Source organism: Plecotus auritus (assembly GCF_963455305.1).
Source record: "Plecotus auritus genome assembly, chromosome: 7".
Taxonomy (NCBI): domain Eukaryota; kingdom Metazoa; phylum Chordata; class Mammalia; order Chiroptera; family Vespertilionidae; genus Plecotus; species Plecotus auritus.
Window position 1 is genome coordinate 45,263,358 of NC_137774.1, and position 15,160 is coordinate 45,278,517.

The window sequence follows — 15,160 nt, forward strand, 5'->3', positions numbered from 1 at the left end:
CCCCACAGGAGGCAGGGTTGGTGATCAGAGAGTAGTGATGCCCGAGGAAGATAAACACAGGGAGGCAGAATGAAGGGAGAATTAGAAAGGAGTGGGCCAGTGATCCCTGAGACACAATTGCTTTTCCTCCCTAGCTCCCCCTTCTATAAGATCATGGTGCCTACTGTCGACACTGTTCGCTACAACCACTTGGTGAGAACCTTGGTGGCCAACCAGAACCCTGTCCTGCTGGTGGGTCCCGTAGGGACTGGGAAGACCTCCATTGCCCAGAGTGTTCTGCAGTCCTTGCCCTCCAGCCAGTGGTCAGTGCTCACTGTCAACATGTCTGCACATGTATGTAACAGGTTCCAGGCTGCCCACTTCCCACTCTCTCTCCTCCTTCTGCTCTCTTTTGGGATCCAAGTACTTGATTGACACTCCTCTCTAACCCGTATTTCTCTTGGAGGACCTGCGCATTCATTCTGTACCCTTTTCACCAGACCACATCCAATAATGTGCAGAGCATCATTGAGAGCAGGGTGGAGAAGCGAACCAAGGGTGTCTATGTGCCAGTTGGGGGCAAAAGCATGATCACCTTTATGGATGACCTAAATATGCCAGCTAAGGACATGTTTGGGTCTCAGCCACCCCTGGAACTGCTCCGCCTCTGGATTGACTATGGCTTTTGGTACGATCGTTTGAAGCAGACCGTCAAGTACATTCGAGTAAGCATCTGCGGTATTTGTTCTCTGTTTCCTCCCATGATAGGCTCGGTCCCCCCTCCACTGGGATGTCAGGATAGAATACCATAATCTTAAGTTCCTTTCTACAGGAATATCCTGCCTTTCTCAGGACTGAGATAACTGGCTCCTAAGTTATTAGTTCCTATTATTAACTCTCTTCATTGACTCTGACCACAGGATACTGTCCTCTAACTTCCACTCCTTTTCCAGGCCTCTTATACCTGATTACATGCCAACCTGATGCCACCCAGAACTGTCTAGGTGCCCAGGGTCTACAACTCCCCTCTCCAGGCCTTCTCTGTCTCCCATTGTTGTATAAACACCCCCATGGTTTCAGTTCTCTGCTCCCCACCCAGGATCCAGGCAGCTCCCTTCAGTCCTGGCTCTTCTCCCATGGGATTCTGGGCATCTTGTTTGTTTCTTTTTCCTGAATCAAGGGACAGCAGTCATTCCAGCCTGATTTCTGGGGTGGTCATCTACCTGGCACTCAGGGCCAATAAGTAACATATTCATATGTTTCTTTTTTTAAATTTCTTTATTGATTAAGGTATTACATATGTGTCCTTATCCCCCCCATATGTTTCTGAAAATATATACACGCACACATGTGGATAGATATATACACCTAAAAAAAAAGTCAAAAGTCTAGAAGACATAATTAAATGTTGGTTTTTAACTTACCTCTATTTTCTAATTTGGGCACATGCATTATAATGAAAAAATAAAAACAAATACATCACTTTAATAATTCTAAAACAATGTCCCTAATCCCTTTCTTCACTTTACCTTTCCCTGCCCCCATTACTCCATGTTTCTTCCTGCTGATTCTGTCCCTGTCCCTCTTCCCGTTTGTCCCTCCGTGTACTCTCTTCCTCCTGGCTCCTTTTACATTGTCCCTATTTCTTTGCCTCCTCTCATCCCTCTTCTCATTTGTCTCTCTGTCTGATCTTGTCTTTGCTCTCTAGGACATGTTCCTGATGGCTGCCATGGGCCCTCCCGGGGGTGGACGGACTGTCATCTCCTCAAGGCTGCAGAGTCGCTTCAACATCATCAACATGACCTTCCCCACAGTGAGGGCAACTGGGACTAGCAGAGGGGGAAGTGTAGAAGGCAAAGCCATCTGTGTCCTAGAAAATGAGGGGCAGATCAAGGACGGGGCTTGGGGACCCCTTGAGTAGAGCCACATATAGGGGGCTGTAATATATGGAGGGGAGACTGCCACTGTAGAAACCTCCGCTTCTCTGCCGGAGAGCCACAGGATGAAGGTATAGCTTGCTGGCTCTAGAATGTCAAGCCCCATTGTCCCAGTGGGCAGAGAATGCAGGGGGTCCAAAATAGGCTCAGGAAGGTAAATCCTACAAGGCTGAGAGCTCGAGTATTGCCAGGATTAGGGTGTGGCCAATGAGCACTCAGAGGTGCCAAAAATATTCAGTAATCAAGATAAATAACATTTTAATGCATTTTTTTAAAGTAAGCCCAAAACTTTATTATGAATAAAATACAAAAATTTTAAATAAATACAAGATTGGCACAGTACCATGCTGAGCCATATTGGAGCCTGAGGCAAAAATAAAAATCAATAAATACTAATCCCACTTTTATTTAAAATGTTGGTATTTGTTCATCATAGGTATTTTGCATTAATTTTGATTTTTCACATTTTTAAAATTTTTCAATTACAGTTGAAATACAATATTATATAGTAGTTTCAGATGTACAACCCAGAAATTACTTAACTTACTAAGTGATCATCCTGATAAATCTTGTACCCATCTGATACCATATGTAGTTATTAGAATACTAGAAGCCCAATGCACAAAGATTCATGCAAGAATGGGCCTTCCTTTCCCTGGCGGCTGGCACCGCCTTTCTGCTCCAGCCCTGCCTTCCCACGCTGCCCAGAGGTCCTGAGTGGCTGGGGCGGTGCGGAATGCCCCCAGCCGCTTGGCGCCTGAGTATGCAAATTAACCCACCATCTTTGTTGGGTCAATTTGCATACTCCTGATTGGCTGATGGGCATCGCGAAGGTTCGGTCAATTTGCATCTTTCTCTTTTATTAGTGTAGATTGTTGACTATATTCCCTATGCTGTACTTTACATTCCCATAACTATTCTTTAACTACAAATTTGTACTTCTAAATTTCTTCATCTTTTTTCACCCATCCTCCAAGCCTCCTCCCATCTGGCAACTGTCAAAATGTTCTTCATATCCATGAGTCTGTTTCTATTCCACTTGTTCATTTATTTTGATTTTTAGATGCAGTTGTTGATAGATATGTATTTATTGCCATTTTATTTATATTTTTAATCTTTTTTCCTTAAAGAAGACCTTTTAACATTTCATGTAATAATGGTTTGGTGGTGATAAACTGTTTTAGCTTTTTCTTGTCAGGAAGCTCTTTATTGACCTTCAATTCTAAATTTCTGAGTAGAATAATCTTGGTTGTAGGTCCTTGCTTTTCATCACTTTGAATATTTCTTGCCACTCCTGTCTGGCCTGCAAAATTTCTGTTGAAAAATCAGCTGACAATCTTATTGGAAGTTCCCTTATACATAACTAACTGTTTTCCTCTTGCTGCTTTTAAGATTTAATTATGATGCATCTTGGTGGGAGACTCTTTGGGTTCATCTTGTTGGAAACTCTCTGTGCTTCCTGGATTTGTATGTCTATTTCCTTCACCAAGTAAGGGAAGTTTTCTGACATTATTTTTTTCAAGTAGATTTTCAATTTCTTGCTTTCTCTCTTCTCCTTTTAGTACCCCCATGATATGAATATTGGTATGCTTGAAGTCCCAGAAGCTCCTTACACTATCTTCATTTGGATTCTCTTCTTTTTTTCTGTTCTGATTGGGTATTTTTTGTTTGCTTATATTTCAAATCACTGATTTGGTTGTTGGCATCATCTACTCTGTTGACTGTCTGTAAATTATTCTTCATTTCAGTTAGTGTATTCTTCATTTCTCACTGGTACTTTTAAAATTATTTCTATGTCCCTTTTCATGCTGTTGAAGTTCTAAGTTCCTTGAGCATCCTTATAACCATTGTTTTGAACTATGTATCTGGTATCTTGCTATCCTCCATTTCATTTCATTCTTTTTCTGGTGATTTATCCCTTTCTTCATTTGGGACCTGTTTGTTTTTTTTTCACTGAATTTTGGCTGCTTCCCTATATTAGGTACAGCTGCTACATCTCCCAGCCTTGGTAGAGTGGCCTTGTGTAGTAGGTATCCTGTAGGGGCCAGTGATGCAGCCTCTCTAGTCACCCAAGCTGGGCACTCCAGGTGTGCCCCTGTGTGTGCTGTGTGCACTGTCCTGTTGTAGTTGAGCCTTGATTGCTGTTGGCATCACTGGGAGGGATTGACCCCCCAGGCCAATCAGCTGTGAAGAGTGGCTGTGATGACCAGCTACAACTACAGTGGAGGAGCTGCTGTGCAAGAGTCAACTCTATGGAGCAGGACTTATTTAGTAGGGCTTTGGTGTTCACCTTGAGTATGGACATGTTAGGGTTATAATCTGGTGTGGTCTGAAACTGTCCACCAGGTGCACTGGTTCTGGGGCACAAAGTCAGCCACTGCCTGTGTTCTGCCTGGAGCCTCCCACACAAACTAATCTGAAGATGGCTGCTACTTGTATTGTGCTTGGAGGTACCCAGGAGAGGCCAAGCTATGAACCAAGGCAGGCTTCTGCTAGTGCTGGGCCTGCAGCCACTTAGCAAGAGATAGGAGGTACACAGAAGCCAGATGCTGCTTGTTTGAGAGATTTTAAGAAAGTCCGAAGCATGAGGCAAGAGGCCAGTTGTATGGGAAAGCCACTGGGAATTGTTTGGGTGGACCTGCAAGTTGGGTGGGCCAGTGTCTCAGGAAATCACTAGGGCAGGGCATACAGCGTGAGCCAAGTTGATGGAGATTCAGATATGGCTCCTGTCTGTCAGCCCTGTGTGTGTGTGTGTGTGTGTGTGTGTGTGTGTGTGTGTGTGTGTGTGTGCGGGGGGCGAAGGGAGAGGGGTCTAAGAAAAGGAATGATGGTCTCTGTCAGCATTTTGTCTGGCAGAAAGCTGCTCCCCTCCAGTTCTCACCCTGATGCCAGACTTTTCAGTTCCTCCCATATGTCCCTGGTTCCTTTCAAGCTGCTGCCCCAGCACTGGAGCTCAGAGGGAGTGAGTCCAAGTAAGTCTGTGCTTGGGCCCTTTAAGAGGAACTGCCTGGAACTCCAACAGCCTTCCATTTCTCTCAGCCTCAATATCCACTGGTTTTTACAGCCAGAAGTTATGGGGACTTGTCTTCCTGGCACTGGAACCCTGGGCTGGGGGGCGTGGTGGATTGTCAGGTGTGGATCTGGAACCCCTTGCTCCTCAAAGGGGAACCTCCACAGCCAAGATATCCCTCCCAATTTTAAACCACCATACATGATGTGGGAACAGCCTATTCAGTGTCTCTGCTCCTCCTACCAGTCTTGATGTGGCTTCTTCTTTAAATCTCTCATTGTATGACTTCCATTCAGCTAGATTTCAGGTGGTTCTGAATGATGGTTGTTCTATAGTTTACTTGTATTATTTATGTGGTTGTGGGAGGATTCAAGTACAGCATTTACCAACGCTGCCATTAGGAAGTCCTAATTTTGATTTTTGTTTATTAATTCTCACTCGAGGATATTTTTCCATTGATTTTTTTTTTTTTTTAGGAACAGTGGAAGAGAGAGGGAAAGACAGAGAGAAACATCTATGTGAGAGAAACACATCAATTGGTTGCCTTCTGCACGAGCCCCTCCCAGGGCCCAGGCCTGGGAAGATCCTGCAACCAAGGTACATGCCCTGGATCAGAATGGAACCCGGGACCCTTTGGCCCAATGCTCTATCCATTGAGCTAAACTGGGTAGGGCATAATTTTGATTTTTTTTTAAAAAAATCTATTTTTATTGATTTCAAAGAGGAAGGGAGAGGGAGAGAGAGATAGAAACATCATTAATCAGCTGCCTCCTGCATGCCCCCTACTGGGGATGGAGCCCACAATCCAGGCAAGTGCCCTTGACTGGAATTGAACCTGGGACCTTTCAGTCTGCTGGCTGACACTATCCACTGAGCAAAACAGGCTAGGGCTGATGTTTAAATATTGCATTAAAATGTTATTTCTCTTGATTTCTGAGGAGGTTTTTATTTTGTTTTGTATTTTGGTTTTTTGTGTGCTTCTTTTTTTTTTTTTTTTTTACAGTAATTTAAATATTTTATTTCTTTTTTTTTTCTTTTTTTTTTTAAGTAAATCTTTATTCAGATTATTACAATTATTTCTCCTTTTTCCCCCCATAGCTCCCCTCCACCCCTTTCCCACCCCACCTTCTGCCCTTACCTCCCCCCCGCCACTGTCCTCATCCATAGGTGTATGATTTTTGTCCATTCTCTTCATGAACCCCCCATACCCCTTTCCCCCTGAGAATTATCAGTCCACTCCCTTTCTATGCCCCTGATTCTATTATATTCACCAGATTATTCTGCTCCTCAGGTTTTTAATTCACTTGATTTTTAGGCTCGCTTGTTGATAGATATGTATTTGTTGTTCATAATTTTTCTCTTTACTTTTTTCTTCTTCCTCTTCTTTAAGAATACCTTTCAGCATTTCATATAATACTGGTTTGGTGGTGATGAACTCCTTCAGCTTTTTCTTATCTGTGAAGCTCTTTATCTGCCCTTCAATTCTGAATGATAGCTTTGCTGGGTAGAGTAATCTTGGTTGTAGGTTCTTGCTATTCATCACATTGAAAATTTCTTGCCACTCCCGTCTGGCCTGCATAGTTTCTGTTGAGAAGTCAGCTGACAGTCGTATGGGTGCTCCCTTGTAGGTAATTAACTGTTTTTCTCTTGCTGCTTTTAATATTCTCTCTTTGTCTTTTGCTCTTGGCATTTTAATTATGATGTGTCTTGGTGTGGTCCTCTTTGGATTCCGTTTGTTTGGGGTTCTGTGCGCTTCCTGGACTTGTAAGTCTATTTCTTTCACCAGGTGGGGGAAGTTTTCGGTCATTATTTCTTCAAATAGGTTTTCAGTATCTTGCTCTCTCTCTTCTTCTGGCACCCCCATAATTCTGATGTTGGTACGCTTGAAGTTGTCCCAGAGTCTTCTTACATTATCTTCAACTTTTTGGATTTTCTTTTTTGCTTTTTGCTTTTTCGCTTGAGTGTTTTTTGCTTCTTTGTATTTCAATTCTTTGACTTGATTCTTGTGTTCCTCTATTCTGTTTCTGGGTCTCTGTATAATATTTTTTATTTCAGTCAGTGTATGTTTAATTTCTAGTTGGTCCTTTTTCATATCTTCGAGGGTCTCGTTATATTTATCGGCCTTTTCTAGGATATTCTTAAAAAGTCTTATAACCGTGGTTTTGAATTCTATATCCAGTCGTTTGTTTTCCTCCATTTCTTTCGTTTGTGATCTGATTTTTTGACCCCGCATTTTCACTGATTCCCTGAGTTGGTAAGGTAGATATTTGTGCTAGGTTTCCAATATGGCCCAGTGGGTCTGCTTCCCCAGTTAACCTGAGGTGGACACTCTTGGTGCACCCCTTTGTGGACTGTGTGTACAGCCTTGTTGTAATTAAGTCTTTATTGTTGTTGGTATCACTGGGAAGAATTGACCTCTGGGCCAGTTGGCTGTAAGGATCAGCTGTGTCTATGCTGGGAGAAGCCCGGTGCTGGAGACAGCCCTATAGGATTAGACTTGCCAAATTGCAATAGCCTCTGTGCTCAGCTTGGATGGGGTGGAGTCTCAGTCTTAGCTTCCTGTCAGCCCCGCCCCTGCGCGCATGTGCGCTTTCAGTCCTCCGCCTTCCGAGTCTCCGCCCGAGAGTCCAGACTCCCCCCACAAGAGCGTGGGTCCCCAGGGGCTCACCTGGAACTGGGGTTCACTGCAGTCAGAACTGGGGCTCAGTGCAGTCAGAATCCTCTGACTCCCCTCCACTAGGGAAAGCCTGTGGCAACCCCCACAGCCTTTGTGCGCACCGGCGCACGCGCGTGTGCGCACTTTCAGTCCTTTGCCTTCCCCGGCTCCCGAGTCTCCGCCCGAGAGTCCAGACTCCCCCCACAAGAGCGTGGGTCCCCAGGGGTTCGCCCGGAACTGGGGTTCAGTGCAGTCAGAACTGGGGTTCAGTGCCGTCGGAGGCTTCCTTCCCCCTTCCGCCAGAGGAAGTCAGCCAGGCTCTCAGCCGCCCTTCCTCTCTGCGCGCACAAAGCCCCTTTGCCGTACCTCCAATTCTCTGTGAGCTTTTCTCCTTCCTTCTAGTTGTAGAATTTTCACTCACCCTGCTTTCCTGTGGTTCTGGATGGTGTCCGTTCTGTCTTTTAGTTGTAGTTTTGAAATTGTTGTGCGAGGCAGCAGTTTAGGTGTTTACCTATGCCGCCATCTTGGTTTCTCTCTTTTGTGTGCTTCTTAAATTCTTCCCAAGACGAGTGCTTCATTCACTTCAACCTGTCCCAGTCCTGGCTAAAAGGCCAGGAACCTGTGAAAGTGAATCAGAGGCCTTTTTCTAGGAGTCTCAGATCATCCGAATATTTGGCACCATGATCAATCAGAAGCTTCAGGACTTTGAGGAAGAGGTGAAGCCCATTGGGAATGTGGTGACTGAGGCCACTTTAGATGTGTACAACACTGTGGTACAACGCTTCCTGCCCACACCTGCCAAGATCCATTACCTCTTCAACCTTCGAGATATCTCCAAGGTAAAACTCCATCTGACTTGCCCCTTTTGCTTGGCACAGCTTTCTTACAGGTATTCTCTTCTCAAAGTAAGCCTTGGAGCTCAGTAGCATTCGATAGACCCCAAATCACCTGCATCCTCGAATGCTGCATTCTCTGACCTGACCTCTAAAATTTCTGAAGGAAATCTCTTTCCTCCCTCCATCCCACTAGTATGCCTCTTCCCCAGGTATTTCAGGGCATGCTCAGAGCCAACAAGGACTTCCACGACACCAAGTCCAGCATTACACGGCTCTGGATCCATGAATGTTTCAGGTGAGATGTGCATGTCCCTCCAGATCCAGATTTCAGCAGCCTTGCTCCAAGCCCTGCTTCTAACCCCACCCTGATGCTCCTTTTCCTAAGGTCAGTCTCCTTATTCCTAGATCTCACCCCAACTCCCTCCCAACAGAGTCTTCTCTGACCGATTGGTTGACACGGCAGACACAGAAGCTTTTGTGGCTATCTTAAGTGACAAACTCGGCTCCTTCTTTGACCTCACATTTCATAATCTTTGTCCCAACAAACGTCCTCCTATCTTTGGTGAGCTGGGAGCTGTACTACCATAGGCTGGAGACTCTGGAGATGGGATAGAATGAGGGTTGGGCATGGAGACCTGATGCTTAGAGCTCTTTGGGGAAGTGTGGGGAAGACCAGGTATTTGAGACTCTGACCCCCTCTTCCCATGACCCAGGGGACTTCATGAGGGAGCCCAAGGTGTATGAAGACCTAACTGATCTGACAGTATTGAAGACAGCCATGGAGACGGCTCTAAATGAGTACAATCTGTCACCTGCTGTCGTGCCAATGCACCTGGTGCTCTTCCGAGAGGCTATTGAACACAGTGAGCATTTCCTATTCCCATCTCCTTCCCCGACATCCCAATTTATGTGATATTTCCAAGGAAATAAGGATTCCTTCTCAGGTCTCTTCCAGAAGTTACCTTCCTTCCTGGCTCCAGATGCCTTTGTGGCAATGGGTAGGGCTTTTTCTTAACAGTGGTATCTAACAGACACGGTAGAGGTTAAAAGTTGAATTGCCACCAGGGCTTCAGATACTAACCTCTTTCCACACCTTTTGGTCCCTCTATTTCAGTTTCAGGTATCCCAGTCCCTAGTCTAGGGCCTGGAGGTCCCCTGAGGTTGCTCAGCCAACTCATTGCCCTTATCCTCCTCCTCCCTACCCCCAGTCACAAGGATTGTGCGGGTTATTGGACAGCCTCGGGGCAACATGCTCTTGGTGGGCATTGGGGGCAGTGGGCGCCAGAGTCTGGCCCGCTTGGCCTCATCCATCTGTGAGTACATCACCTTCCAGATTGAAGTCAGCAAACATTACCGGAAGCAGGAGTTCCGAGAAGGTATGGCTGGGTTTCTGAAACAGGAGAGGGTTTGGGGCTAGGAGTGAAAGACCAGATGCCTGACTTTCTGCAATGACAAGAGAGAGGAGGGATAGAAGCCAGATAGTGAGCTGTGCCAGGCCCATGTGGAGTATAGAATGATATGTGTATGTGTTGAAGGCTGGTGTAAGATACCTAAATCTTAGAAGAGGAATAAGAGATGGGCGGGTGAACCTGAAGAGTGTCTGTTCCTTTTTTCTTTTCTCATCTGGCCCAGATATCAAGCGTCTATACAGCCAAACTGGGGTAGAACTCAAAGCTACATCCTTCCTTTTCGTGGATACCCAAATTGCTGACGAATCATTCCTAGAGGACATTAACAACATCCTCAGCTCAGGCGAGGTCCCAAATCTCTACAAGACTGATGAATTTGAAGAAGTATGATTCCTTCCATGCCCTCAACTTAATTGATTCTTTGACCTTCCTGACTAACCTGAAGAAGCCCAGATCCCAGAATATGCTACTGTGCTCCCCCGCCCACACCCCCGTTTACACCTTCCCCCCAGTTAGCTGGAAGAGCTGTTTCTCTTCAGTCATCTTCCCTCTAAGGACCCTATTGGGTGGAGCTGCTTTAAAACCTACACCCTGTCAGCTCAGCCTCACCTGCTGCCCTCTCTGGTTCTGCCATTGAAACTGCAGCCCTCAGCTCAGCCAGCGTGGCTCAGTGATTGAACATGGACCTATGAACCTGGAGGTCACGGTTCGATTCCTGGTCAGAGCACATGCCCAGGTTGCAGGCTCCATCCCCAGTGTGGGGCATGCAGGAAGCAGCCAATCAATGATTTTCTCTCATCATTGATGTTTCTCTCTCCATCTCCTCCCTCTCCCTTCCTCTCTGAAATCAATTAAAACAAAACAAAAACAACAACAACAACAAAAAAACCTGCAGCCCTCTGACGCTATGTGGCTTCTGTGCAGATCCAGACACAGATCATAGAGCAGGCCCGGGCAGAACAGGTGTCAGAGTCCTCGGACAGCCTCTTTGCCTACCTCATTGAACGAGTGCGCAACAACCTGCACATTGTTCTCTGCCTCAGCCCTGTGGGCGACCCCTTCAGGTGACTCCTCTTCTATAGCTTTCTCCCTCCCTCCCTGTGGCCCAGCACTCTTCCTCCCCCTTTGGCCTCCCATGCCTTCTGGGAGTGAGTCCCATGAAGAGTGCCAGTCTCTACACCCTGAACGCCCCCTCTCCTTTCCATAGATTTGGCCTTTTTTCAAGAAGTTCCTGCTACTTACATAGAAGTTGTCCTCTCCCTCTTGGTGTGACGAGATTGTGTGTGTTTATTATGGGGGGAGGGGGTAAGAGAGTGATTTTTTGTTCTTAAATTTTTAATTGTGATGAAACCTGCATAACATAAACTTTAGCATCTTAACCATTTTTAAGTGTACAGTTCAGTAGTGTTAAGCATATTCACATTGTGGTACAACAGATCTCTAAAATTTCTCATCTTGCAAAATGAAACTCCACACCCACTGAATAACTTCCCATTTCTTCCATTTCCCCATCTCCTGGCAACCACCATCCTACTTTCTGTTTCTATTTATCTCATATAAGTAGAATCACAGTCTTTTTTGACTTGCTTAGCGTAATGTCCTCAAGGTTCATCCATGTTGTAGCATGTATCAGAATCTCTTTCCTTTTTAAGGTTGGATAATATTCCATTGTATGTACAGATCACATTTTCTTTGTCCATTCTTGGTATGACTAGATTTTTAAGAGCATTAGAAAGTAGGATGAAGACAGAACTTGTATGGAGAGGCAATGTGGGTTGCCATTTTGTTTATTTTTTTTTATAGTTATGGTATATGGTGTATTTACCATGTACCAGGCACTGTATTTTATGTGTCACCTCACTGAATCTCCTAACAACCCTAGTTGGTATGCTTTGTTATTCCCATTTTAGAGATTAGAAAGCTGACATTCAAAAGATTAGTTCCCTTGCCCAAGATGCACACCTACCCGTAAAAATGTGGAATCCAGCTTTTCTGGCCTCAGAACCTGTTTCTAAATAATTCATTGAACTAGTTCTGAGGGGAGCAGAATCTGGACAAGGAGATACAGGGGCATTCAGGTTCCTAGAAAGTAGGTGGACCTGTGACAAAGCCAGTAGCTGGAGGCTGACTCTGCAGGTGGACTTAACTGCCTCTCAAAACGCCTCGCCAGGAACTGGATCCGCCAGTACCCAGCCTTGGTGAACTGCACGACAATCAACTGGTTCTCAGAGTGGCCCCGTGAAGCCCTGCTAGAAGTGGCTGAGAAGTACCTCATGGGAGTAGATCTGGGAACGCAGGAGAATGTGAGACCCTCCTTCCCATCTCTCTCCACACCCCCTGGGCTCTCTTCCATTTCATTCTCCATCTGCCATCACTCTCTGTCCTAATCCTTTCTCCTTTGGCCTCAGATCCACAGGAAGGTGGCCCAGATCTTCGTCACCATGCACTGGTCAGTGGCTCAGTATTCCCAGAAGATGCTGCTGGAACTGCGAAGATACAACTATGTCACACCCACCAACTACCTGGAACTTGTGTCTGGATATAAGAAGTATGAAGAAGAGTAGGGGACATAGAGGGCAGGGATCTTGGGGTCTTTTGAGGGCAATTGCTGAAATGATGTAATGGAAAATGTCTGGGAGCTGACCAAGGGGACTGGCTCAGGGACCTGGGCACTGATGTGGAATAGTAGAGATGCAAGGGGTCTTAAGTTTGCCCAGGAAATTAATGAAGGAGAGATGGGTCTTCCAGGGGTGTGGCTGTCTCTAGAGCCCTCTTTACACACTCTTTGTCCTTATTTTCTGCAATGACAAGAGAGAGGAAGGATAGAAGCCAGATAGTGAGCTGTGCCAGGCCCATGTGGAATGATGTTTCTTTTTCCAACCACAATACAATGGTGACACTGCCATGTATACCCATAATATATACACCCAGTCCTCTCCTCTCTGCCTTTAATATCTTCTAGACTTTCCACCATTCCTAAGAATTATATATTTATTTATTAAGGTGTATTGAGTATTTTTATGTGCATAACACAACAATAATTTTTTTGAAGGATATAAGAGAAATGTAAAAAAAAACCCTCATTTATTGCATTCAGTATTTTAATCAAGGTGAAGAAAATGCCATTTGTAATAATGATAGTCAACATTTAGTCATTAATTAAATATGTATTGTTGAGCATCTACTATGTGCCAGGCATTATTCTAGATACTTACAATATTCCAGCTAACAAAATCAAGTCCTTGCCTTCCGTGGGTCATAGGCTTATATTGTGTTTACTATTTGCTGGTTACCACACTAAGCCTTTATATGCATTTTCTTATTTAACCCAGAAAACAATCCTGCATAGATAGTTTTTATGGCTTGGACAATGTTAAAACGTTTTTTAACGAGGTGCCAACATTTAAAACTCGGAAGCCTTAGAAAAATCCAGATTTCCAACTTCTCTCTGAAAATCAGAAATTTTGGCAATACTGACCCACATTCATTCCTACATGAAAAAAACCAGGCTAGAGACAAAAGATGGCCACCCTCTTGGAACAAGTTTGTTTTCTAGTTCACGGCAGTCCCTCTGCCTGCCGCACACTGGGGGGACAGTGGCAGATTCCCGGTAGGGAAGTGGTGTGGTGAAAACGGTGACTAGCAAGCTGAGATGTAGAATAAATCAGAGGGATGAGAGTGGAAGCATGAAGACCAGTTGGGAAGCAGTTAGCTATGATCCAGGAAGGAAAGAATAAAAACCTGACCAGAGTGTGGTGGCAACAGAAAGGAAGACAGGGAGCTGAGACGCGATGGGAAGTGAGACTACCTAGGGAACCCCCCTTCTGGGAGTCCAGCCTCTCCATGCACCTTGCTTGCCTTTGTCCCCCCAGGCTGCTGGCAGAGAAGCGGCAGGAGCTGCTGGACCAGGCCAATAAGCTGCGGACAGGATTGTTTAAGATCGATGAGACGAGGGAAAAGGTGGAAATGATGTCTATGGAGCTGGAGGATGCCAAGAAAAAGGTGGCTGAGTTCCAGAAACAGTGCGAGGAGTACCTGGTCATCATTGTGCAGCAGAAGCGGGAAGCCGATGAGCAACAGAAGGTGGGGGCACCAGCAGTATCCTGCCCCTCAAGGCCCTCTCCTACAGTGCTCACCAGGCAGAGGCTTCCGGTATCCCTCAGTTACTCTGTCAGGATGCATGTTCCATTCCTCAAAGCTGTTTTAGTATTATCTTTCGTGTTACCACCAACATTGTCACCCCCACCTCTGCCCAAGGCGAAGACAAACCCCTCATCCTCTTTTCCTTCCTAGGCCGTCACAGCCCATAGTGAGAAGATTGCAATTGAGGAAGTCAAGTGCCAGGCACTGGCTGACAATGCCCAGAAGGATCTTGAAGAGGCATTGCCAGCGCTGGAAGAGGCCATGCGGGTATTATGGGGGGAAGACCCAGGAAAGAGCCTCAAAGCCCCTGGGGGAGTGGGAAGAAGAGCTGGGCTCTGTCCTTATAAAGGACCTGTCTTGCCACCTGAGTTGACTTTGGCCCTGCTCCCTAAGTGAATCCTTTTCCCCAGGCTTTGGAGTCTCTGAACAAGAAGGATATAGGAGAGATCAAGTCTTATGGACGGCCCCCCGCCCAAGTGGAGATAGTGATGCAGGCAGTCATGATTCTTCGAGGCAATGAGCCCACTTGGGCAGAGTCCAAGAGGCAGCTAGGTAAGCTAGAGAACCAGGAGATAATGAACACCAGTTCACTCAACTTTTATTATTAATCATCTGCTGTGTGCCAGGCACTCGGAGGGACAGAGATGAATGAGGCGTTGTACTGACCCTCAAGAGCATACAGTCTGGTGGAAAAGAAAAGACATAAATATCAGTTAAGATTCTTTGGTTGTAAGTAACAGAAAACAACTCATCTTAAGCAAAAAGAAAAAAAGAAATTATTATAAAGATTCAGGAATATATCTCAAAATCCAGGGGCAGAAATGGCTTCCCCTCCACCTCCCCAAAGGGCAAGAATCAAAAAATGAAAAACAAGAGTCTTGCTGTGTCATTCTTGTGGTTTTCTCTGCTTTGAGTTCTGTTACAAGGCACATTTGGCTCTTATATGTCTTGGTAGAATATAGCCTGCAAGCTTGAAAGAGTGATGGTTCAAGTGAGATTTTTCATGGTAAGTGATGGGAAATGAGGCTGGCAAGATTGTGGAGGGTCCTGGGCCTGTGAGGTTCTAGAGGAGGGAGCAAGGTCAGCAGAAGGAACATGGGCTGAAGTCAGTTATTCTGGCCTTGGGAACTGAGCTGAGGGAAAACATGGCCATGCCTAAACAGTGGAGATGCAACCCGGACAATGAGGGT

The 15,160-nt window shown here is 45.5% G+C and overlaps 1 protein-coding gene across 1 annotated transcript in view; it reads left to right on the forward strand.

The window, feature by feature from the left end:
* Positions 1-15,160, forward strand: part of DNAH2 (dynein axonemal heavy chain 2) — a gene marked incomplete at its 5' end in the record, with an annotated part of 112,796 nt that overhangs the window by 70,852 nt on the left and 26,784 nt on the right. Inside the window, 15 exons of the mRNA XM_080677382.1 lie at positions 135-333; positions 480-704; positions 1,688-1,792; positions 8,233-8,421; positions 8,628-8,713; positions 8,850-8,980; positions 9,132-9,281; positions 9,627-9,794; positions 10,051-10,211; positions 10,752-10,891; positions 11,998-12,130; positions 12,236-12,375; positions 13,700-13,910; positions 14,121-14,237; positions 14,381-14,522. Coding sequence (XP_080533508.1) covers positions 135-333; positions 480-704; positions 1,688-1,792; positions 8,233-8,421; positions 8,628-8,713; positions 8,850-8,980; positions 9,132-9,281; positions 9,627-9,794; positions 10,051-10,211; positions 10,752-10,891; positions 11,998-12,130; positions 12,236-12,375; positions 13,700-13,910; positions 14,121-14,237; positions 14,381-14,522 — 2,297 coding nt within the window. The remainder of the gene's footprint in view (positions 1-134; positions 334-479; positions 705-1,687; positions 1,793-8,232; positions 8,422-8,627; positions 8,714-8,849; positions 8,981-9,131; positions 9,282-9,626; positions 9,795-10,050; positions 10,212-10,751; positions 10,892-11,997; positions 12,131-12,235; positions 12,376-13,699; positions 13,911-14,120; positions 14,238-14,380; positions 14,523-15,160) is intronic.